The 26,543-nt window shown below is 39.4% G+C and overlaps 1 protein-coding gene across 1 annotated transcript; it reads left to right on the top strand.

Annotated features, from left to right (window-relative positions):
* The first annotated feature begins 709 nt into the window (after positions 1-709).
* rubcnl (rubicon like autophagy enhancer) lies at positions 710-13,578 on the top strand. Its single transcript, XM_063888753.1, has 16 exons — positions 710-800; positions 2,108-2,285; positions 5,616-5,889; positions 7,666-7,850; positions 8,419-8,513; positions 8,674-8,902; positions 8,989-9,028; positions 9,099-9,204; positions 10,814-10,950; positions 11,094-11,158; positions 11,306-11,345; positions 11,478-11,555; positions 11,917-12,037; positions 12,316-12,525; positions 12,716-12,806; positions 13,320-13,578. The coding sequence occupies exons 1-16, from the start codon at positions 798-800 to the stop codon at positions 13,421-13,423; spliced, it is 1,956 nt and encodes a 651-aa protein (XP_063744823.1). The 5' UTR covers positions 710-797; the 3' UTR covers positions 13,424-13,578.
* The last annotated feature ends 12,965 nt before the right edge of the window (positions 13,579-26,543 follow it).

Genomic DNA, 26,543 nt, shown 5'->3' on the forward strand with positions numbered 1-26,543 from the left:
ATATTCAGCACCTTGGGTTTTCATTTTTGTTTGTTTCCTGTTTGCTTGTATTTAGAATTTCTACCTTTTGTTATTATTATTATTATTAACAATATATTTGAAAATTAAAATCTCACTTCTTTCCATACGAACAGTATTTAATAGAATTAGAAACAGTTAAAACCCTGCAGGATTGATCAACGCAGAATAAATAACTTATTTTATTTAAAGGATTTCTTGTTAAAGAGGAACCAAGCCATAAAGTATTGCAATTTACATTTTATTTCCAACATTTATTGACTTTTATGAGCACTTCATGGTGACACATGGAAGAAGTCTTGGCATAAATACTATGGAGTATCCTGACCCCGATTTTATTATTCCAAGTACTTCAATATATCCAGATTTCAGGTCAATCATTTTCTATATCTTACGGTTTAATAGTTTCACTGTTTTTATTTTATTTTCTGGTTATCTTTTTATCATCTTCAACTGTGTTTATGTTTGCAAAACGTACACCAAGGCTAATTCCTCCTATTTGTAGACCTGCTTGGCAATAAAAGTGTGTCTGATTCTGATTTATGTTTATTTAGGCGCAGACAGTACATGTCAAACCCTATTTAATTACAATCCCTGAGTCACATTGCTCGGTTTTATGAGAGTGTTTTTTCCTCTCTGTCCACAGAAATGATCACGGTTAGATACAGGAAGTGCAGATAACACCGCCTCCTTTCCTTTCAGTTTGACTGCTCTAATTCTTTCTGATAAACTCTCATTTCACTCCTTCTCTCTGACAGCTGCAGCCTGGAGGTCACACCATGGTGAGGAGCTACGTTTATTCCTTGGTTTTTAACTTTATTCTTTTTTACTCTTTAGTCAATGTTTTATAATCTGATGTACTTTGCTCTTAATAAGGAAGCATGCTTTATTACTCACAATCAGATACTGCACTGTACTGCACATTACACGCTTAGATTAGAATACATAAACCACATTTTCTCTATTCAAGCCTTTATTTTGGGGCAAAAATCCAAAACTCACTCTTTTTACTTCACTTTCTTCAATTTATATTTTAAATTAATTCGAAGACAGCGTTTTATTTGATGTTACTGTCTCTGTTTTCATGTTCCTGTATTCTGGGATGGCTTTTTCTGATGACCCTATATGGCTTTACTCTGTTTATGTAAAACAAACACAGCTCTCAATCAATTTAATCAGTTTTCTTCATTGTATTTAGATTTTCAGTTATCCTGTTTATTCTGTGCTACCGTTTGCTCTTTCCTATTTCTTAGTTTGAGCATTAAGCATGTAACTCCTGCAGTGGCAGTTTTTTAAAAGCATTTAAATAGAACCAACTGAATGCATTTTATATCTGATCATATTCTTCTTTACACATTTTATTCTATAAAGACTAAAAGCGCTTCTCACACGTTCCCTTTTATCTAGAATTACAGATAATTAAAGCATTTATTTTTAAAAGGATTAAATATGTAACTCTTCCAAGGGCTGCATTTATTTATTTTGTATTAATTAATTTAATTAATGCACATATACATCGCCAATTTTTTACCATTTTTAATATAAATCTATTTTTATTAAATCAATTAAATCCCAACAAAACAAAATCGGTTTGTCCATCGGCTTTCTCCTGATTTCTAAACAAGCAATTCAACATTTATTATTGCATTTTCCCTTTATTTAATAAAAAACTGAAACCTTTTTATTAAAGTCCATTATTAGGTCTTAATGGACCATTTACCTTTAATTAAGAGGATATTAAGAGCTGAATCTCCAATGAACAATGAAAGGATTATTTCAGGGTCAATGGGAGAACAATGACTCGTTAAAGAACAAAGGTAGGCTGATTCATTGCTGAGCCCCAAAAGTCAAGACAAGGTTTTTATCTCTTCATTGATTGGTCTCTGTTGTTGTACTTTTAGCTGACTCTGTTTTCCCACCAGCTCTAACAATGGTTTGACTTGCTTGAAGTGAATATATCTGACCTTTCCTTGATGTTCAGAGTTTGATACCCTATGTTTTTTGCACTTATTGTAAGTTCAAATGAATAAATCCGTGTTCGGGTACTGTTGTGTGAGTCAGTAAAGTCCTTCCTGTGGTCTCGCCATAGGAAGCGTTGCAGCCGGAGGTTTGCAGCAGAGTCGTTGAGAAACTCTGCCTGTCGTCCTCGGTGCTGATGGGAGGCTGTGTGGGCATTTCTCCCTGTCAACACACACCCAGGTACATCAGCTGGTGTGTGGACCCTGCAGAGAAACACACACCTGAAGCTACACCTCTGATACAAGCAGGTAAGATCCAATACACACAGCCTTACAGCGACAGCTTCGAGGCCCGGACACATCCTCCGAATATCACTGTTAAAAATCCTCTATTCGTCACAAAGTGGGGAGACGTGTTCCGACAAAGGGACAGGGCAGGTTAGAAGACCAAATACAAGTGGTGATGAACAGCCAGTAGAAGCATTAATGGCTTGATTAGAAAGAGGATGAATAAAGTGCCCATTAGCAGCGCTGGGCTGGGTTAGCGTCTGCCTGCTTTGATGAAGGTACATTACGTCATGTTGTGAGGACGGTTCTGATTATTGTGTAACGTGACGGTTCCATTTGTTCCTTTACGCCATGTTGCCTTATGCAAGGGGGTGTCCAAACTACGGCCCGGGGGCCAGCTGCGGCCAATTGCACACTTTTAATCGGCCCTCTAAAAGTATAGTGGATTTCGGCCCGCACATAAAACTTGTGCTTCTCTTCTATCATACTTATATTAACATACTTATATTAACATACTTATATTAACATACTTATATTAACATACTTATATTAACATACTTATATTAACATACTTATATTAACATACTCACATTAACATACTCACATTAACATACTTACATTAACATACTTATATTAACATACTTATATTAACATACTTATATTAACATACTTATATTAACATACTTATATTAACATACTTATATTAACATACTTATATTAACATACTTATATTAACATACTTATATTAACATACTTATATTAACATACTTATATTAACATACTTATATTAACATACTTATATTAACATACTCATATTAACATACTTATATTAACATACTTATATTAACATACTTATATTAACATACTTATATTAACATACTTATATTAACATACTTATATTAACATACTCATATTAACATACTTATATTAACATACTTATATTAACATACTCATATTAACATACTTATATTAACATACTTATATTAACATACTCATATTAACATACTTATATTAACATACTTATATTAACATACTCATATTAACATACTTATATTAACATACTTATATTAACATACTTATATTAACATACTTATATTAACATACTCATATTAACATACTCATATTAACATACTTATATTAACATACTTATATTAACATACTTATATTAACATACTTATATTAACATACTTATATTAACATACTTATATTAACATACTTATATTAACATACTCATATTAACATATATACAAATATATCACAGTAGTGTTCATGTGTTCGTGTGTTCATGTGTTCATGTGTTCGTGTGTTCGTGTGTTCATGTGTTCGTGTGTTCGTGTGTTCGTGTGTTCGTGTGTTCGTGTGTTCGTGTGTTCGTGTGTTGGTGTGCTCGTGTGCTCGTGTGCTCGTGTGTTCGTGTGTTCGTGTGTTCGTGTGTTCGTGTGTTCGTGTGTTCGTGTGTTCGTGTGTTCGTGTGTTCGTGTGTTCATGTGTTCATGTGTTCGTGTGTTCATGTGTTCATGTGTTCATGTGTTCATGAATCCACTTCTAATAAACTTGTCGATTAACGAAGAAAACATATTTACATCAAATCTTAATTAAAGCCAATAACCTATTTACAAAACCAGCTTGAAATATACCCTTCATCAGAGTAAGTTAGTTAGTTAGTTAGTAAGTTAGAAAGTTAGTTAGTTAGTAAGTTAGAAAGTTAGTTAGTTAGTAAGTTAGAAAGTTAGTTAGTTAGAAAGTGAGTTAGTTAGAAAGTGAGTTAGTTAGTTAGAAAGTTAGTTAGAAAGTTAGTTAGAAAGTTAGTTAGAAAGTTAGTTAGAAAGTTAGAAAGTTAGTTAGTTAGAAAGTGAGTTAGTTAGTTAGAAAGTTAGTTAGTTAGAAAGTGAGTTAGTTAGTTAGAAAGTTAGTTAGTTAGTTAGTTAGTTAGAAAGTTAGTTAGTTAGTTAGTTAGTTAGTTAGTTAGTTAGTTAGAAAGTGAGTTAGTTAGTTAGTTAGTTAGTTAGTTAGTTAGTAAGTTAGAAAGTTAGAAAGTGAGTTAGTTAGAAAGTTAGTTAGTTAGTTAGTTAGTTAGAAAGTTAGTTAGTTAGTTAGTTAGAAAGTTAGTTAGTTAGAAAGTGAGTTAGTTAGTTAGTTAGTTAGTTAGTTAGTAAGTTAGAAAGTTAGTTGGTTAGAAAGTGAGTTAGTTAGTTAGTTAGTTAGTTAGAAAGTGAGTTAGTTAGTTAGTTAGTTAGTTAGTTAGTTAGTTAGTTAGTTAGTTAGAAAGTGAGTTAGTTAGTTAGTTAGTTAGTTAGAAAGTGAGTTAGTTAGAAAGTTAGTTAGTTAGTTAGTTAGTTAGTTAGTTAGTTAGTTAGAAAGTGAGTTAGTTAGTTAGTTAGTTAGTTAGTAAGTTAGAAAGTTAGTTGGTTAGAAAGTGAGTTAGTTAGTTAGTTAGTTAGTTAGTTAGTTAGAAAGTGAGTTAGTTAGTTAGTTAGTTAGTTAGTTAGTTAGTTAGTTAGAAAGTTAGTTAGTTAGTTAGTTAGTTAGTTAGTTAGTTAGAAAGTGAGTTAGTTAGTTAGTTAGTTAGTTAGTTAGTTAGTTAGTAAGTTAGAAAGTTAGTTGGTTAGAAAGTTAGTTAGTTAGTTAGTTAGTTAGTTAGAAAGTGAGTTAGTTAGTTAGTTAGTTAGTTAGTTAGTTAGAAAATGAGTTAGTTAGTTAGTTAGTTAGTTAGTTAGTTAGAAAATGAGTTAGTTAGTTAGTTAGTTAGTTAGTTAGTTAGTTAGTTAGAAAGTGAGTTAGTTAGAAAGTTAGTTAGTTAGTTAGTTAGTTAGTTAGTTAGAAAGTGAGTTAGTTAGTTAGTTAGTTAGTTAGTTAGAAAGTTAGTTGGTTAGAAAGTGAGTTAGTTAGTTAGTTAGTTAGAAAGTGAGTTAGTTAGTTAGTTAGTTAGTTAGAAAGTGAGTTAGTTAGTTAGTTAGTTAGTTAGTTAGTTAGTTAGTTAGAAAGTTAGTTAGTTAGTTAGTTAGTTAGTTAGTTAGTTAGTTAGAAAGTTAGTTAGTTAGAAAGTTAGTTGGTTAGAAAGTTAGTTAGTTAGTTAGTTAGTTAGTTAGTTAGAAAGTGAGTTAGTTAGTTAGTTAGTTAGTTAGTTAGAAAATGAGTTAGTTAGTTAGTTAGTTAGTTAGTTAGTTAGTTAGTTAGTTAGTTAGAAAGTTAGAAAGGGAGTTAGTAGGTTAGTTAGTAACCACTAGAGGATATGTTCTGAATGTATGCTACAGTGGTAACATTGATTAAAGATTTCTAATGAAAGCCTTCCATTAGCTCAAAGGGACAAAGAAATGAGTAAATACATGATGTCCGTTTCCTCTTTCCCAGGAGACTGCTCACAAAATCACCCCCAGGAAACTGGTTTTGGATCAGTTCCACTTCTCCTTCTGTCACCACCAGAAACAGCCTCTAACCATCAACGTTTACAGCCGAACACAGACCCAACAGCCCATAATACTAATGCCGATGGTGGTGAGGAAGGGAGGAAGTCTCTCATGGATCCTGGAGATGAAAGCTTCCTTCTTCCCAGGAGCAGCCCCGTCCTCTCCAGGCAATTCAGGCCCGTCTCCTGGGATGGACCTCAAACCTCTTCCCCTCCCAGGTAACTTGAAAGAAATGGTGTCAAACATATTAAAAGTTCATATATTCAGATAAATAAAACCACGAAATGATGACATCATTTGTACACTGTTTGTCACCCCTGGGACAGACGCTAACGGCATTTCATTAGCTGTACCTGCACAATGCTAATAATGCTAAGCTAACCTGAAACAATTTTTGGTACCACTTTACAATAAGACTACAATTATAAAAGGTCTACAAATAAATTGTAATTCATTTATTTATTAGGTTGTGAACACTTTTTAAACCATTAATCAGCTTTTATAAGACGAGGGATAAACAGGGCACCTGTGACCGGCTGCCAAATAGTGAACCCAAATGTATCTGTATCTCTTCTGTAAAGCAGCCAGGCGGTCACAATGATCATGTCTCTGAAGTGAAACAGCAGTCGGTGATACCAGTTCTTGGATCTGATTTTGTCCCGATACAGTGCAATCAGTGAGTCAAGCAGATCAACCCCACCCATATACTTGTAGTATTCCTTTACGACAGCAGGGCGGAGGACTCTCATGATATGCTTTTGCTTGCGATCCCATCTAACCTAACAATTTTCAAACCTGATTCAGGAATCCACTCTTCCTGACTATCTTGACCTTCACTGTCCTCACTGTCGCTCCCATCAAGCTCACTGTCCTCACTGTCGCTCCCATCAAGCTCACTGTCCTCCCTGTCCCTCCCATCTAGCTCACTGTCCTCCCTGTCCCTCCCATCAAGCTCACTGTCCTCACTGTCCCTCCCATCAAGCTCACTGTCTTCTCTGTCCCTCCCATCAAGCTCACTGTCCTCCCTGTCCTTCCCATCAAGCTCACTGTCCTCCCTGTCCCTCCCATCAAGCTCACTGTCTTCTCTGTCCCTCCCATCAAGCTCACTGTCTTCTCTGTCCCTCCCATCAAGCTCACTGTCTTCTCTGTCCCTCCCATCAAGCTCACTGTCTTCTCTGTCCCTCCCATCAAGCTCACTGTCCTCACTGTCCCTCCCATCAAGCTCACTGTCCTCACTGTCCTTCCCATCAAGCTCACTGTCCTCACTGTCAGACGGAATAGCCCTCACAGCCTAATCGTATCCCTTCTGCCCATAAAAGCTTTTGGTTTCCGTGTCCTGTAAATATCAGTAGATAGTAAAGTACAAACATCGACTCGGTTTATCTTTTCACAGCGGAGCACTCTTGCATGATATTGCCTGGTGGTCTAATTGCACAGTGTTGCCCTGAGGCAACGAACATAAAAACATAGTTTTAGCAAATTAATAAATACATAATAAGTCTTTAAACAATCCAATATACTTCTTTATGTATTCATGCACATGCATATATGTTTTATCTAAAGTTGTATACATTTTTAATATCTTAAGAAGTGAAATGTATCTTACCAAGCGATGGCGCTGTGTCCCATGTAGCTTTGCTTGCAGAAAGCACTGCTCCTCACAAACATGTCTGGTGACGTTGTATATACTTTAAAATATTGAAAAGGCCAGTGTGAGGTCGAGGGAATCAACTCCGTGAACAACAGACACCAAGGATGCTGGCTGATGAAGAAGAGGGAGGAAGCTAGGTAGCCATTATAAGGCTTAGTCATCAAATACTGAGCCTGTGTTGAAGTATGAAAACTATGTTAGAACTGGTTTATAAATGGTTCTTAATGGTTAATAAAGTGTTTACAACCTCATTAATAAGCCTTTATGAATCCTTTATAAGGGTTGTCTTATTGTAAAGTAGTATACCCAATTTTTTGACTAAAGAAAAAATAACTTCTTCCAGCATGGACTCCTCCTCTGCGGCTGCTGGATCTCAGTGGGGGGGCATTGTGGAGGATCTGGGATCCAGTCAACCCACCTCCACCCTTCAAGAGGACAGGAAGTCCACCTGCGCCGTTGGAGAGCAAGGATTGGCTGAGGAGCATAGGGGGCGGGGCCAAATCAGCCACGATGCCCCTGCTTCGTCAGGTAGAATGCATGCTGCGATTACATGCACCGACAGTCCTTACCTGGGGGATACTCAAACAGCATGCTAGCTCACGATGCTAACACTCTAAGGCTGACTGTGTTCACGTGCATGGATTTGATATGGGTTATTCAAGAAGCATTTTGCATATTTATAACTATGCCTTCTTCACAATACAGCTTTTAGACATGTTTGTTTTGCCGATATTATTCAGGTTTTAGGAGATAAGTGTTTAGATTGGGGTTTTAACTGCAGCTTGCAGCACACAGCCTCCTGCCTCTTTACACACGCTGGGGTAGAGACCCAAGGCCAAAAACTAAACCCTTGTTGGCATGCATGTTTCTGGTGAGGCTGGTTCCATTTAAATGTGTCTGCGTACCCTTTCTGGTGTTAAGAGTAACGTTTTATAAACCCAAATGACTCTGAGGATCATCCAACTGGAACCTAACATTTCAGTGTGTGTGTGTGTGTGTGTGTGTGTGTGTGTGTGTGTGTGTGTGTGTGTGTGTGTGTGTGTGTGTGTGTGTGTGTGTGTGTGTGTGTGTGTGTGTGTGTGTGTGTGTGTGTCAGGCCTCTCCACCTCAACCCTTAGCAAAGAGAGCAGGAGCAGTGATATCCCAGAATTCTCAGCAGAAATCTTCAAGAGCTGTTGTGATCTGGACAAGGTGTGTGTTTCCGCTTCATTCCTGTTACAGGGTTTTCTTTGTGGAATGGAGATGTAAAAATGAAAAATTCTCTCTGCAAATATTCAAACATTTCCCTCCTTCCCATCTTAATGAATGTCAGTATTCATATTAACTCCAGTTCTGTGTTGATGCATGACAGGAGAACGCTCACTTCGTGGTGGTGGACATGATGCTGGAGGTGCTGGAGGGAGTGAAGTGGAGCCTGGACACACACCGACACACACACTGCAACACATGTAACACACACACATGTTATAGAAAGACACACTCACACACACAGGATGAGGAAGACGAGGAAGCAGGAAGTGAGGAAGCTCAACATCCGCCCAAAACGTTCTCCGTCCTCTCAACGGACAGCGGCTTCGAAGGTATAGCATATTTATCCTTCTACTGTAGATAACATGTCATCAATTACCCAGAATTCCTGAATGTCTTATCATATTGAATATTTCAGATGGTGGAGTCGACACCCCGCAGACAGACTCCCTCAGAAAGTAAGAACCCCCCCTAAATATTCACTTCAGTTCAGATACTGTGAGTCCTGAGATGTTTCCCGTGATGCAGTGCGGAGAGGCTGGCGGAGCAGCTGGTGCTGGAGTTCAGGCGACGCTGGTTTCCTTCTCATGAGCCTCGGCGTGGACAGCTGAGCCTCCGGAGCTCCCTGCAGGAGGTGAGAGCAGAGAGGGGGGAGGAGTACTCAGATCTTGAGTAAAAGTAGAAGTACTCAGGTCTGATACTGGAGTAAAAGTAGAAGTACTCAGATCTTGAGTAAAAGTAGAAGTACTCAGGTCTGATACTGGAGTAAAAGTAGAAGTACTCAGGTCTAGTACTGGAGTAAAAGTAGAAGTACTCAGATCTTGAGTAAAAGTAGAAGTACTCAGATCTTGAGTAAAAGTAGAAGTACTCAGGTCTGATACTGGAGTAAAAGTAGAAGTACTCAGGTCTGATACTGGAGTAAAAGTAGAAGTACTCAGATCTTGAGTAAAAGTAGAAGTACTCAGATCTTGAGTAAAGTAGAAGTACTCAGGTCTTGTACTTGAGTAAAAGTAGAAGTACTCAGGTCTAGTACTGGACTAAAAGTAGAAGTACTCAGGTCTAGTACTGGAGTAAAAGTAGAAGTACTCAGGTCGAGTACTGGAGTAAAAGTAGAAGTACTTAGGTCTAGTACTGGAGTAAAAGTAGAAGTACTCAGGTCTAGTACTTGAGTAAAAGTAGAAGTACTCAGGTCTAGTACTGGAGTAAAAGTAGAAGTACTCAGGTCTAGTACTGGAGTAAAAGTATAAGTACTCAGGTCTAGTACTTGAGTAAAAGTAGAAGTACTCAGGTCTGTGCTGGAGTAAAAGTAGAAGTACTCAGGTCGAGTACTGGAGTAAAAGTAGAAGTACTCAGGTCGAGTACTGGAGTAAAAGTAGAAGTACTCAGGTCTAGTACTTGAGTAAAAGTAGAAGTACTTAGGTCTAGTACTGGAGTAAAAGTAGAAGTACTCAGGTCTAGTACTTGAGTAAAAGTAGAAGTACTCAGGTCTAGTACTGGAGTAAAAGTAGAAGTACTCAGGTCTGTGCTGGAGTAAAAGTAGAAGTACTCAGGTCTAGTACTGGAGTAAAAGTAGAAGTACTCAGGTCTAGTACTGGAGTAAAAGTAGAAGTACTCAGGTCTAGTACTGGAGTAAAAGTATAAGTACTCAGGTCTAGTACTTGAGTAAAAGTAGAAGTACTCAGGTCTGTGCTGGAGTAAAAGTAGAAGTACTCAGGTCGAGTACTGGAGTAAAAGTAGAAGTACTCAGGTCGAGTACTGGAGTAAAAGTAGAAGTACTCAGGTCTAGTACTTGAGTAAAAGTAGAAGTACTCAGGTCTAGTACTTGAGTAAAAGTAGAAGTACTCAGGTCTGTGCTGGAGTAAAAGTAGAAGTACTCAGGTCTAGTACTGGAGTAAAAGTAGAAGTACTCAGGTCTAGTACTGGAGTAAAAGTAGAAGTACTCAGGTCTAGTACTGGAGTAAAAGTAGAAGTACTCAGGTCTAGTACTGGAGTAAAAGTAGAAGTACTCAGGTCTAGTACTGGAGTAAAAGTATAAGTACTCAGGTCTAGTACTTGAGTAAAAGTAGAAGTACTCAGGTCTGTGCTGGAGTAAAAGTAGAAGTACTCAGGTCGAGTACTGGAGTAAAAGTAGAAGTACTCAGGTCGAGTACTGGAGTAAAAGTAGAAGTACTCAGGTCTAGTACTTGAGTAAAAGTAGAAGTACTCAGGTCTGTACTGGAGTATGAACTAGTTTTGTTCTCCAGCTGCCAGGAACTGGTGCTCTGGCGGTGAGCAGCAGCAGGTTGGCGGAGGAGATCAGACTGAGGACCAGGATGAGAGGATCCCTGAGCTGGGCCCCCCCTCGCTTCCAGATGATCTTCACTGTTCAGCCAACACTCAGGTCTGCATTACACACACACACACACACACACACACACACACACACACACACACACACACACACACACACACACACACACACACACACACACACACACAAAAAGCACAAGGTGTGGAGGTTCAGGGTCTCGGTTCCCCCTGCAGACGCAGTGAAGTCGTGGCTCTGCAGCACTTCCTGTGTGCCGGCTGTGGGACCGAGCTGGAGCGCAGTGAGTATTGTAAAATAAAAATATATTTGATTTGTAGATGATTTAGGGTTGCCCTTTGGTACGAGTGCTTCATACAGTATTCATTTAGAATAAGATAGTAATCATCAGAAGTACGGTCTGATGGAAGCTGCCTCTCTCTTCCTCCAGGATATATCAAGAAGCTGCGCTATTGTGAATATCTTGGCAGGTACGTACAATCATGTGTAGTTTTCCATACTTTACCCACTCTCAAAGCTTACTGCTTTTTGAGGCAAACATAAATATCTACAGATGCATATCGCATTGAATTTATTCAGTTTGATTGTGTTCAATTTTGCAGATATTTCTGTGACTGCTGTCATGGCGGCTCGGAGGCGGTGATTCCTGGAAGAATTCTGTCCTGCTGGGACTTCACCAGGTAATAAAACCACCAATATTAATTCAATTGTTAAAATATATGACTAGTACCATCCACATGTTCGATTAAGTGATTATACGACAACACGACCAGAAATTTGAAAAGAAGTCAGATGTTTTAGTAAAAAATTCTGAAGAAAAAGTATCAAAGAAAATCAGAAGATACAAAAATTAGGAGACAAAAAGTGTGAAGTTTTAAAAGAAAAGAATTAGGGCCACACGAAGAAGGAGATAAGAATACAGTCCTAAAGGAGGTGCTACTGCCTCAACTAGTGGGCAGATTGTTGTGAACAGACAAATCAGTGGGAAAGGAACATTAAATATGACGTGCTAATTAATCAGAAATAATGTTATTTGTGCAGATACCCTGTGAGTGATTTCTCCAAACAGCTACTGGACTCGGTGTGGGATCAGCCGCTGTTCAACCTCACCTGCGTGGGTAAGGGTCTGTACAGCAGGGTGAAGGAGCTGGAGAAATTCAGGGTGAGATAAAGACCTATTATTAATATTGTTGTTGTTATTCATATTAATTTGTATTATTTTATTTTATAATATCTATTATTATTAATGCATGTCTTTTAAAATGTATGTCTTCCTAACCCTTTAAATATTTGTATTCTTATTATTTGTATTATTATAATATTGGAATTTTTACTTTTGATAGGAAAACTACATATGTATTCTTAAGTAAAATATATATTTAAATCTTTATTTTAATGTCATTTATTTAAATGTCTTGTTTTTTTATGGACCGTCTGCAGGAGGTGCAGGATCAGCTGGTGGACATCAGGAAGCTGCTGAGCGCCTGCAGGTTTTCTGCACTGGAGAAGTTTGATGAGCTTCCTGCTCCCCTGATGCAGCGACCCCCCCTCTTCTCCATGGAGGACCTAAAGCGAGTGAGGAAGGGTCAGCTGCTGCCTCTCGCCAAAACGCTGCTGCACACCGCCGTACAACACGTGGAGAGCTGTGAGGTCAGTGTTTGAGTCTGCAAAACACACGCAGTATATTTCTAATGAAGCATGCAGGGAGATGCTACCTTCAGGGACCAACACAAAGCTGCACCCCTCTGTTCTTGTTCCTCCACCGTCAAGATTGAATCCAGATCTCTGGACATCACACACACTCTTTAATTTGAACATTTCTTCTGATTCCTCCAAACAGTTGTGTCTGGCTCGGGGTTTTATTTGTGAGTTCTGCAGAGAGAGGGACGTCATCTTTCCTTTCCAGAGAGACAAATGCCGGCGCTGTGCAGGTTTGCATTGATAAACACTGGATAATTAACTATTCAAGATATACGTTTTATTATGAAAGGATAAATACTACAGTGGGGAATAAACAGATCTGAGTACTTCTCCCACCTCTGGTGAAAATGCATTGTGAAGTTCTGCTAACGTTAGCCTACACCCAGGGCCGGCCCTGGTCATAGGCAGTATAGGCGAATGCTAAGGCAGTCCCTCCATGGGGGGCGCCGTGAATTGGGGAGAATAACTATTGTAGCGTCTCACTATAGGAATAAAAGGAAGCCGTTCATCTACGTATTTTCTCAGAGACTTCATGATTTGGGGGTGAAGGGGGGGGCCAACTAAAATCATGCCTAGGGCAGCACAATGGTCCTGGCCGGGCCTACCTACATCAGATTAGAGAAACCATGTTGGTATCCTCAAAAGAAGTTGGTATAAAATCCACTTCATCCTCACAAAAATGATCATTTCCTGTTGTATGCACATCGATAAACGAATAATGACATTGTTTGTGTGTGTGGCAGCGTGCAGGGCGTGCTTCCACAAACACTGCTTTGTGGAGAAGAAGTGTCCGAAGTGCGAACGCATCAAGTCACGGAGAAGACGTCCCGATGGATCCACGCAGTGACGTCTGAATTTATGACTCAGCAGTAGCTTCATCACAGATGCTTTCCCATCAAGATGATTATTTTAATAGAGCCGCCAACAAAACTATCTAATGTTTCCTGTGGAAATAAACCGTTACATGTGATTCTTCACCTAAAATAAACGTTTCAAATCATACTCGTCTGCCACCTTTTTTTCTATGCTGGGGACACTTTTCATAAGATGCTCTGTCTTTAGGGAAGCTTTGAGCAAACCTAAGGTGGCCGACAGGTGCAAACGTGCTACAACGGCCCAAAACATTTCGAGGAGAAACACGCTGCAGCTTCAGAACTGATGCAGGATTTACCCTCACAATACTTTCTCATACCACAGATTAAAATTATATTTCACATCATTATTCCAAATCTGTAAAACAACTCAAGCTTTTTCCCTGCTCCTGTGAGCGTGCATCACCTGTGTTTATGGCTCAGTCGATTGATCCCACCGCTAGAGGGAGACAGACATCACGTTATGAATGTATATATAATGTTCTACTCCTCTACAGTTCAGAGGTACATGGTGTACTTCTACTCCACTGCATGTATTTAATCCCTTTAGTTGCTAGGCAGATTAGCATGAATGATGGTAAATATAATCCCTTAAATCAGACTTTAGTTCACCTGCAGTAAATCCAGCAGCTACCCTGCAGTATACAAAGCCATTCAAACTAGCTGCACCTTTACCAGCTCTGAGAACACTTTAATGATCAATCATTATAAAACAGATCAGAGATATTATTCTGAAATGGACCAATCAGACAATGACTACTTTTACTGTCGCTGCTTTAAGTACATTTAGAGGAGAGTACTTTCTACTTTCACTGGAGGAACATTTAGAATACTTTACTGTGACAGAGTATTCCTACACTCTGGTACTTCTACTTTACTCAAGTACAAGACCTGAGTACTTCTACTTTACTCAAGTACAAGACCTGAGTACTTCTACTTTACTCAAGTACAAGATCTGAGTACTTCTACTTTACTCAAGTACAAGACCTGAGTACTTCTACTTTACTCAAGAACAAGATCTGAGTACTTCTACCTTACTCAAGTACAAGACCTGAGTACTTCTACTTTACTCAAGAACAAGATCTGAGTACTTCTACTTTACTCAAGTACAAGACCTGAGTACTTCTACTTTACTCAAGTACAAGACCTGAGTACTTCTACTTTACTCAAGAACAAGACTGAGTACTTCTACTTTACTCAAGTACAAGACCTGAGTACTTCTACTTTACTCAAGTACAAGATCTGAGTACTTCTACTTTACTCAAGTACAAGATCTGAGTACTTCTACTTTACTCAAGTACAATACCTGAGTACTTCTACTTTACTCAAGTACAAGACCTGAGTACTTCTACTTTACTCAAGAACAAGATCTGAGTACTTCTACTTTACTCAAGTACAAGACCTGAGTACTTCTACTTTACTCAAGTACAAGATCTGAGTACTTCTACTTTACTCAAGTACAAGATCTGAGTACTTCTACTTTACTCAAGTACAAGATCTGAGTACTTCTACTTTACTCAAGTACAAGATCTGAGTACTTCTACTTTACTCAAGTACAAGATCTGAGTACTTCTACTTTACTCAAGTACAAGATCTGAGTACTTCTACTTTACTCAGTACAAGATCTGAGTACTTCTACTTTACTCAGTACAAGATCTGAGTACTTCTACTTTACTCAAGTACAAGACCTGAGTACTTCTACTTTAACTCAAGTACAAGACCTGAGTACTTGTACTTTACTCAAGTACAAGACCTGAGTACTTCTACTTTACTCAAGTACAAGACCTGAGTACTTGTACTTTACTCAAGTACAAGACCTGAGTACTTCTACTTTACTCAAGTACAAGACCTGAGTACTTCTACTTTACTCAAGTACAAGACCTGAGTACTTGTACTTTACTCAAGTACAAGACCTGAGTACTTGTACTTTACTCAAGTACAAGACCTGAGTACTTGTACTTTACTCAAGTACAAGACCTGAGTACTTCTACTTTACTCAAGTACAAGACCTGAGTACTTGTACTTTACTCAGTACAAGACCTGAGTACTTGTACCTCCTCTGTTTAACATTAACATCCTGTTTATTTTATAACATCAAGTGCTTATGCTAAGCTAACCATCTGCTGGCTCCTGCTCCATGTTAAAGCAGCCATGAGAGTGAACCTAAGTCTCAGAAAGCCCAACAGAGCCTGGTGCAGAATCAGAGGAATAACTCTGATGTGGATCACATTGTGAGTGTCCCTGCAGACTGACTCTAGAGATCCTGATGTATGTGGACATGTCTCTGCCTCAGAGATCAGAAGCTCTTTGAAACCTGTGACACTGAATCCCTCACAGGTGGAGACAATCAGCGAGGCTTAATGCAGCTCGCTGAACCTGAACAGCCCCTCCTCAGAATCTCCTTTCTTCAGGTTCACAACACAACATCAAAGTTTGAGACGGGGCTTCGAGTCAAACGAGATTCAGAGATTACTGGAGTACATGCATGTAAGATGACAGGTGGTTAACTCGCTCTAATGAGACAAAAATGTGATTAAATGTCAACTGTTTGAGGTCAGATTTAGCAATGTTTTCCCAATGTTTAACCCCAAAGAGTACCAGCTATCATGCAAAGAGTCTATGATTAGTTTGCAGTCAAAACTGTTTAAAACAAACACATTAAACTGAGCTCTCATTTCTTCAAAACACATATAAAAGGTCCAGTGTTTGCAGGCAGTTTGGTGAAAATGTGCTCCGCTTTCCCCCAGAGAATAACAGGTATCATGCTTAGAGTATTTGCTAAGTTTGCATGAAAAACTGCAAACTGTTTTTTTCCTGCATTTAAACCGAGCTTCTCCTTTATTGATTCAATAATACAAACCATTTATGAACAGTCCCGTTATTCAGGTCCGTTTTGGTAAACATTCACTCCACTTTTGTTACAAACAGTTGAGTGAAGAGTGTGCACTGAAAGAGCTCAAAACGCATGACAGCTGATGTTTGAAGTTCAGATTTTTGCACCACTTTGATATTTGTTCCTAAATCCCACACAGGTCAGGATTCATTGCTCTACAACTTCAGTGGAGATGATCTCCCTTTAATACTCAAACGCATGGGTACTGAGAATACAGTTTAAAAAAGCTTTAAGAGTATTATAATAATCCTAACGCCGGGTGGTTTATTTCAAAAGCAGAACGTAGAGGGAATACATTTAAAACCTTCTGTTTTGGGAGCTGGGATTTGATGCTCTGTGTCTCTCCCGGCAGATCGGTTAATTTAAGAGTCTGTAGGAGGAGCAGGAAAAAACTTCTAAAATACTCTTATTCTGTGCACGCGCCTTAAGAAACAAAGTGAAACCTTGAAGGGACAAATATGAATTTGCTGCGGCTTGGATATGATGTTAATATTTATATCGAAACGGTTTAATAACACAATAAAATATACATTTAAAAAAGGTTCAATATGCTAAAAAGTCTACTTAAAAATCTGCAAATGCATCAAAAAAAGTAGTAAAACTCAGATTTACTTAAGTTTGTATTTTTTCAGGTTAATTAACGAAGTCAAAAAATACATATTGCTTCACTTTCCGTCACTCGCTGCTGCAGGTTTGATTTGAACAGATTTAATTGCAAATATAAATAAAAAAACCTTTAAAAATAATAAAAGTCTTAATGCTGTCTTTTAAATCCAAACCAAAGGGATCGATATTTAAAGAATAGAACAAATACTGATGTGTTTTTGCAGGTGGTATTTCATGTTTAGCTTCTCTTCAGCCACATGGGTTAATTAAAATATTATTATTATTATTATTGACAATAATATTAATAATATGAACAATAACAACAACAACAATAATAATAATACATAATAAATGAAAGCTCACTTGAGTCTCCTCTTTTGCAGACTGTTTTGCATAGCAACAGACTGCATCTGCTGACACGGTTAAATCTGATTGGTGCAGCTGAAGAGGCCATGGATAAGTACTTGGCCTTCACTGGCAAAGGTCAGACAGAGATAGAGGCGTGAATCATTAGACTTCATTTCTTGTTCCGGCCGGGGTGAACTTGAGATGGTTAATTAATTCCCAGAATGCCTTGCTGCAGGGTGTGCAGTAACACTAAACAGGACATGCTGTTTCAGCAGCCCTGTTCCAAAAGCGCTGATTCTGAGTCTGTAGCTTTAAATGCTAACGAGCTGCTGCCGGCCACGCCCCTCTGAGAGGTGATTGGTTTAAAGAAACACAATGGTGCTCTAGGAGGAGATTCAGGTCATAGGTGTAGCATTAGCTTCACTGGAAATATATCTGTTATACGTCTTAATTTGAAAAGTGTGTTAAGAGGTGCAAAAAGTATAAAAAGGAAGCTGAAGTGTTCCGCAGAGCGACCCAAATGGATTCAAAATAAATACTTGGTTAAACTTCAGTACAAGAGTCTACATCCTTTATTAAAACCATGCTGGTCTCCTGGTTTCCTGTGATCCCTGCTAACAGGAAACATTAATTAAAAGTCGGAGGGGCCGTAAAGCTCGGAGGAAATCTCCCAGACGAAGGTGAGTCTAATCAGCTCCCCTCCTGCAGGTTTTATCACTCACAGCTGCACAGTTTCACTCTGACTGCATCACTGAGGTTTCTCCGTCAGGGACAGCAGGCATGCAAAACACTTTCAAACTGAAACGTCTCTTTAAGCAATATCACGTTTTTACTTTGGGCAGGTTTTCCAATATCTCTTGCCTGTAAAAGTGAAGTTTATGTTATATTCTTTGATACTTTTATACAAGTGTTAATTTAAATGTATTTGTTGACATGAATTTGATTAATCTGCATCCTCTTGATGATGTGCACTCACTCTCACTGCCTTTTCTAAATGTGACAACGTGAATAGATTTCCCGTTTTAGACGCTAACGGGATGTAATCGATCCCTCTGATGTTTCTCGTAAAACTCAACAGCATCTGTTTCTTCAGATTTAAGCTCCACTCCTCGTCACATTCCTGCTGATAATCGATGCCACATGCAACGTCTCCGGTTTCTGCAGGACGATCACTCTCTGCCTCATGTGATCACTACCTTAAATCATGTGTTCATTACCTTAAATCATGTGATCATTACCTTAAATCATGTGATCATTACCTTAAATCATGTGTTCATTACCTTAAATCATGTGTTCATTACCTTAAATCATGTGATCATTACCTTAAATCATGTGATCATTACCTTAAATCATGTGATCATTACCTTAAATCATGTGATCATTACCTTATATCATGTGTTCATTACCTTAAATCATGTGTTCATTACCTTAAATCATGTGTTCATTACCTTAAATCATGTGTTCATTACCTTAAATCATGTGTTCATTACCTTAAATCATGTGTTCATTACCTTAAATCATGTGATCATTACCTTAAATCATGTGATCATTACCTTAAATGTGTTCATTACCTTAAATGTGTTCATTACCTTAAATCATGTGATCATTACCTTAAATCATGTGATCATTACCTTAAATCATGTGTTCATTACCTTAAATCTACCTTAAATCATGTGTTCATTACCTTAAATCATGTGTTCATTACCTTAAATCATGTGATCATTACCTTAAATCATGTGATCATTACCTTAAATCATGTGATCATTACCTTAAATCATGTGATCATTACCTTAAATCATGTGTTCATTACCTTAAATCATGTGATCATTACCTTAAATCATGTGATCATTACCTTAAATCATGTGATCATTACCTTAAATCATGTGATCATTACCTTAAATCATGTGATCATTACCTTAAATCATGTGATCATTACCTTAAATCATGTGTTCATTACCTTAAATCATGTGATCATTACCTTAAATCATGTGATCATTACCTTAAATCATGTGTTCACTCTCCTGGATTCATTGCAGCTTGGAACAGAGAAAAGAAAATATTGATTCAACCTTTTATCACATCAAAACTGGTGTTGTGCATTTAGCTATTTGTTGGACGCATTATTCATCCTAAATGTGTAACAGTATTGTGCTGGTAGTTGATATTTCAGGGTGCATCCTCTGGGGAGTAGGAAACACAAATAAAAGTTAAGAAATCGATATAAATCTGGTGTTTCCTTTCTCGTTTATGTGCAACCTGAAAGGACACCACTGCGATGATAATATCTCAGCCACATGCCCACAGAGTAAAGCATAATAAAATATAAAGCATATTTCACAGCATGCATGATAGTGAAACATGCAAGCACTCTGAAATCCTGCACTGCCAGAGAACCAGTGAAGTGAACAGCCAGCGCGTTCAGATGCATCCTCCTGTAGACACACTCAGGGGATCTGCATCAGGAATTCTGACTGGAATACAAAATGAGCCAGTGCAGGTACACACACACACACACACACACACACACACACACACACACACACACACACACACACACACACACACACACAGGGACATGCGGTAAATCTGCATCTCCTGTTGGATTATGGGGCTTTTGGGTGACCAGACTTTGTTGCCTGGCAACGCTGTCTGCATGATGGGGAGGGTGTGTGTGTGTGTGTGGGGAAATCCTCAGCCCCCCTTGGCTGCAGATCAAACTGTGGCTCTGAGGCGGCGTGTTAACATGCTGCTGTGATAAACAGATTATCAGAGAGGATGCACATTTATATTTTTTTATACGTCCACAGCATCTTACCTTCTGCTTCACGGTCTGATCAAAGGACAAGGAAGGGGATTTGCTGCAAAAATTCCAATGCATCAAGTTTTATTTGGAATCAAAATATCTTCCCGGTGCAGGAAGGAGGAATCTGAACGGACCAGACGTGAGAGGGGAAAATCTGAAACAGTCTTTAAAACGTCCTCAAATATATGCAACTATTAAAAAACAAAGGACTAAATGCACAATATACATGAATGCATATGTTATGTTCTCATGTCTGTTCCTCAGATATCTGATCTGCAGCTTCATGCTTCAAATAAACACGTGATGCAAAAATTCAACTGCTTTTATCAACATCAAATCTCTACATCTACAGAGAGAAGTGATACAAACTAAAAAAGTCAAATAAATGCAGTATGTTATCTATAATTATTTCAAAAAACAAACATATCAATGCATATTTCACGTGTAGTTAGCGCCTGCTGTCAGGCTGTGGAGCAGTTGAGTAACATTTAACCCTGTTGAGTTTGAGCTGAGTGAGTTTACGTTTTAGCTTCAACCAAAAGATTTTTAGGACATTTAGTTGAAAACTCCCTAAAACGACGAATGAATTATAGCAATAAAAGCCCTAGATTTATATCCTAACAGATGAATAGGATAAGACTTACCTTATTGTCTCAGCAGCAGCTAGGCATTGCATAAGTGAAAATAAAAAAGTAAAAAAACACTAAATATATAAATAAAACGGAACCAAAGAGAACAATATGTACAAGTTGACATTGAAATCTGTGAAATAAACTCATGAAAGGCCAAATTACAGCTATCAAAATGTAAAAAGTAGGATATTATTTACATGAAGTGTGCATGAAATGGCAAATAATCCTCTCAGGTTTCTGATTCATTAAAGCCAGAGGAGTAAAGTCCCTCCCATGAGAGAAACATCTCGAGTCTTTATAGCACTAAACCGTCTGTGCTCATAAAACCAAAACAAAACGAGTCAATGAAAGGATGCAGAACAACAGGGGGGGGTTATTGTTGTGCTAATAGGGGATATGGGAGGTGGAGGTTCCTGCTGTGTGCATCACCCTGCAGCCAAACACACACCCTCCAGATGCACCTGATTAATGGATGGAGGCATCAGAGAAACCTGAGCGCTCCTACAACAATCAGAGCGCTGCACTCAGCAGTCCTGGCCTCGAGGCGCTGGAGGGGGTTTCATTTACCTTTGGTGGTCGGTAGAATGTTACAACTGAGGCTAATGTCTGATAGTTCATTTCATTCTCAAACGGCTCGTATGCTACTTAAAACAAGTGAAGCATGGAGGTGTTTTTGTTGGAGAATTTAGACCAGTGCCTAAAGCTGCAATTTCTCTCAAATCCAGCAGGGGCGACTCCTCCTTCATATTGTATAGAAGACTAGGAGAAAATGTTCCTAATTTTTGCTTTATTTCTTACCTCAGTAAACATTTTCCATGGTCTCATTCTCTTGTTTCAAGCCTTTCTTAATACAGCATGGCGTTCATTTAGTTATGAATCCCTTTCAGGACAGATGAGAGTGTGTTAAAATGTTCCCCATGTGACGTTCTGCACCCCATCCCCTCCACACAGCAGGCGTCTCGCCCCGTCTTCTTGTGTGGCCTCAGCTATAAATACTTTCACCGTCACATGTGGTCGGATAACGCGTCAGAGACACCCGCCTTAATATAGATCAGTTTGGATATTATGCTGTTACGGTTGCAGGGCTGAGATCCTGCATGTTTCTCTGTTACTGAGGAGACTTTGGGGTGTTTCTGAGTGGAGGAAATATCTTCTGAGGAACTGGTTGTGGTGTTTCCAGTTAGATCAGCTCAGTAACTGCTTCTGTGAACTCTTTAAAGACAGTCTGGAGATTTGCAGTAAACACTGGGGCAGGTTTTGGAAACATCTTACCACGTCTGGAGGAAAAAGTGGGCCACTCCACTGGTTGCCAAAAGAGGTCTGATTGTACAGAAGTCTAAGTCTATTCTTGCTTGATTAATTACCTTAGTAAACTTTTTCCTCATGACTTTATGGTCTCAATGTTCAGCTTGAGGTGTTCTCCAACACAGCAGGATGTTCCCTTGGTCCACTAGGGTCCCATTTAGAGTTAGATTGACGGTAAAGCAGCAAATGCTCTGGAGCAGATTGCATAGAAGCCTGGGAAAGGAATGAGCTGCAAACACAAAATGAATGAAACCCTGTGAATGAAAAGCTGTGATTTATCAAGAATAATTTGCCTACATTTGACTGATTTTGCTAACTTCTGACTTAATGTATGTGTTAAGTGGCCCAGACCTTCGTATGTTTTTCTCTATGTGGCACCACTGGGTTAAGGTATTTCAAACAACAGTCACATGACCAACATTCACAGCTGTTTTCCTCCGACTGTGGGTGATTATAAGGAAACCAACAACCCGAAGGTCGCCTGCTCCGGAGACCTGAGAGACATTCAGCTGTCTCCTGCAGGCAGGTACACGCCTCTCTGTTTGCACACCTGGAGGCTGCCGGGCCTCAGGTGAACATGTGGAAACACGCCACAGTGCTGAGAGAAAAACACTGACTGCCTTCACACTCAACAAAACTCTGCAGGGACGTGTGTTAAGAGTTACACACACACTTTGTTTAGTAAAGCTGATGTTATTCACCTCTCCTGCTATACTTTTATTTGTGTGTATTTTGCAACTGTGTGCTTCTTGTATATATTTTCTGTATCTTTTACACTAAGCTGTCTTTAGCTCTTTCTGCCATGACAATGCACATTCCCCCTCTGTGGGACTATCAAAGGTATTCTGATTCTGACTGATGTTATTCACCTATCCTCACCCCTCTTCACACCTCCGCTTCAAGCGCTCTGTCTTTGTTTTTCCAGTTTAGCACTAGCAGCATTAAACACATTTTAATCAAGATTATTTACCGCTACACTGCGGGGACGGATGGTTGTGCAGCATCCATCCTCTGTTAGACTTTCAGTGTGGACCTGTGTCTACGTTCAGCTCTTGCCTTTTTTTGGATAAACTAATCACGTATCAGGAATTGAATTGGTAAGTTTCTTGCCTCAAAACTGTTAAACCTTCATAAAAGTTCATTCAAAAGCTAGGAAAACAGTTTCTTAGGGAAGCAAATGTTAATAAAGCTATGCAAAGTAACAGAAATACTCTCTGACTGGACGCACTCAACATAATAAGGCAATGTGGAGGTGAATGGTTAAAAGAGAAGCTTCTCTGCTTGCCTACAACCCTCTTTTTTCGCAAACAAGTCGCTGCATGTCACACGTGTAAGTGTGTGTGTTCTTACACTCGGGGGAGGAGAAGGCAGACCAACAAGAAGTGGAGGATTTAGAGAGTGGTTCCCCCGCCAAGAGTTGGGATTTCCAGCCCTGCAGCTGCTCCCAGTCTGGAAGGAAATCAAAGATCCCTTCAGTGATTCATTTAACATCCATCCTCCCCCAAATCTCCCCCATGTCTCTATCTCCCCCATCCTCTTACTGTAATCCACAGCAGTATTGGTTTTAGGTTTTAAGTTACGTTCTCGTCGCTTCTTCTCTGTGGCTCGGACTGTATTTATAGATCAAATGTTCATTTGGTTTTTGAGAATATAACACATCACTCTCTGAGGTCATCTCGGGGGCAAAGAGACAGAGTGTTTATAAGCTGTTAAACTCAGAGAAATACTCTAAAGTGAACAATATAAAGACAGTTCACCTTTTAACCTTCGTTTCATTTGCTGAGCTAAATACTTTCTCCACAGAGATTACAGACAGGCGATGAAGTCTAGGAATATTCAATGACAGATTCCTTCTCAGCTTTGAGGAGTTTGTTTTCTGAATGCTTTGCATTTAAATGTTGTTCCCTCTGTTTCCTTTGCATCTGCAGATAGCTTTGGTCTTATTTGCTGAGGTTTAGAAGATATCCATCTCTTAGATTAACGCTGAGTTGCCTGAAAAAACTCCAGGTAAATTGTTCCTTGAACATGGACTTGTGTTGGATTTGCAAGCTCTAATTTAGGACTCAATACTTGACTTGAATGACGTCTTGAACAATGAAAGGGTGGACTGCTTGGAGTTATCTGTGAGTGTTTCCGGCTTATATTTCATATAATCGCTCCCAGCAGCTCCCTGGATGGTCCGTCTCTGATATTAAAGCCTGACTTTTGAGCTCTGACTGCATCCATTCTGCATCACAGTGACTCCAAACATGAAGCCTTTTCACCAGACTTTGATATGATCTCTAAATGTGCAAGTTCCTATCTGTTGTGAAAGGAAAACTGTCCATATATATATATAAAGACATAGAGAAGTGAAATGTATCTCTGACAGCAGGAATAGTCCCGGGTTTACTCAGCTTATGTTTCCTCAGCGCGGATCTATTCCAACCATCCGAGGAATCCGTCCAATTAGCCTCTTTATTTAGCTTCTGTAATCAAATACCATTATGGCTCCTCTGCAGGCCTCCACATCTACTATCTATAGGAGGAGAGGAATACTTCAGGGGTCTCCGACCTCCTGAATATATGCCTGTCCATCACCATGAAGACCCCTGCAGCCCCTCAAAACCACAACATCCGATGACAGCTGTTTTACACTCTGAGGGTTATAGGATTCAAAGATTCAAAGAGTTGGACCCTGAAGGCAGCATCTCCCTGGACCAATGGGATTCCTTCATATGATTCTGGGTTATTTGTTTATGATTCTTACATGTTTAGTTCAGCAGGATCATCTCCATATATTAACAGCAAGTAAAACGCTAACGCTAGGCTATAAAGGAACTACAGCACGGTCACATGACTTCACGTCACCACCGCTAAGCTAAAGGAGGCTAATGTTGGGCTATAAAGGAACTACAGCACGGTCACATGACTTCACGTCACCACCGCTAAGCTAAAGGAGGCTAATGTTGGGCTATAAAGGAACTACAGCACGGTCACATGACTTCACATCACCACCGCTAAGCTAAAGGAGGCTAATGTTGGGCTATAAAGGAACTACAGCACGGTCACATGACTTCATGACAGCTAATGTTGGGCATCATGACGTTAAAGAGGCCCTATTCTGCTTTTCTGTATACTGCAGGAATAAGGACAGTATGCGCATGTAACCTGAAATAACTTAGAACTGAGTGTAAAATGAAATTGTGCACAGTAGCATAGAATACTGAAGGAGGTTGAAACCCTCTCAGTTGAAGCTCGGGTTGCTTTCTGTCTGTTGTTGTTTCATCATGTTCTTTTGAATCAGAGGGGGGGACTCCGGGGACTCAGGAGGAGGAAAAGGTGAATTAAAGATCAGACTCTGGATCTGCATCACCCTGGCTTTTGAAAATTATGAAATATTTTCTAAATGTGAGCAAAGTTTATGTAATGAATATATTAAAATACAGTAAAGCTGCATATCTACTTTAATGTAATCCCACAAATACTTCATGCTGTCAGGTCTGAATAACGGGAGATGATGGAACACCTGTGACAGGTAATATCCCCTCAGATAACTGATATTCAAACGCAACCAGATCTCTCTATCCATCCATCCATCCATCCATCCATCCATCCATCCATCCATCCATCCATCCATCCATCCATCTCTCTCTCTCTCTCTCTCTCTCTCTCTCTCTCTCTCTCTCTCTCTCTCTCTCTCTCTCTCTCTCTCTCCATCCATCCATCTATCCATCTCTCTCTCTCTGTCTCTCCATCCATCCATCCATCCATCCATCTCTCTCTCTCTGTCTCTCCATCCTTCCATCTATCCATCTCTCTCTCTCTCCATCCATCCATCCATCCATCCATCCATCTCTCTCTCTCTGTCTCTCCATCCATCCATCTATCCATCTCTCTCTCTCTGTCTCTCCATCCATCCATCTCTCTCTCTCTGTCTCTCCATCCATCCATCCATCCATCCATCCATCTCTCTCTCTCTGTCTCTCCATCCATCCATCTATCCATCTCTCTCTCTGTGTCTCTCCATCCATCCATCTCTCTCTCTCTGTCTCTCCATCCTTCCATCTATCCATCTCTCTCTCTCTCTCTATCCATCCATCCATCCATCCATCCATCCATCCATCCATCCATCCATCCATCCATCCATCCATCCATCCATCTCTCTCTCTCTCTCTCTCTCTCTCTCTCTCTCTCTCTCTCTCTCTCTCTCTCTCTCCATCCATCCATCTATCCATCTCTCTCTCTCTGTCTCTCCATCCATCCATCTATCTATCCATCTCTCTCTCTCTCTCTCTCCAGCCATCCATCCATCTATCCATCTCTCTCTCTCTGTCTCTCCATCCATCCATCCATCCATCCATCTCTCTCTCTCTGTCTCTCCATCCTTCCATCTATCCATCTCTCTCTCTCTCCATCCATCCATCCATCCATCCATCCATCTCTCTCTCTCTGTCTCTCCATCCATCCATCTATCCATCTCTCTCTCTGTGTCTCTCCATCCATCCATCTCTCTCTCTCTGTCTCTC

This window comes from Eleginops maclovinus, chromosome 7, assembly GCF_036324505.1.
Source record: "Eleginops maclovinus isolate JMC-PN-2008 ecotype Puerto Natales chromosome 7, JC_Emac_rtc_rv5, whole genome shotgun sequence".
Taxonomy (NCBI): Eukaryota; Metazoa; Chordata; class Actinopteri; order Perciformes; family Eleginopidae; genus Eleginops; species Eleginops maclovinus.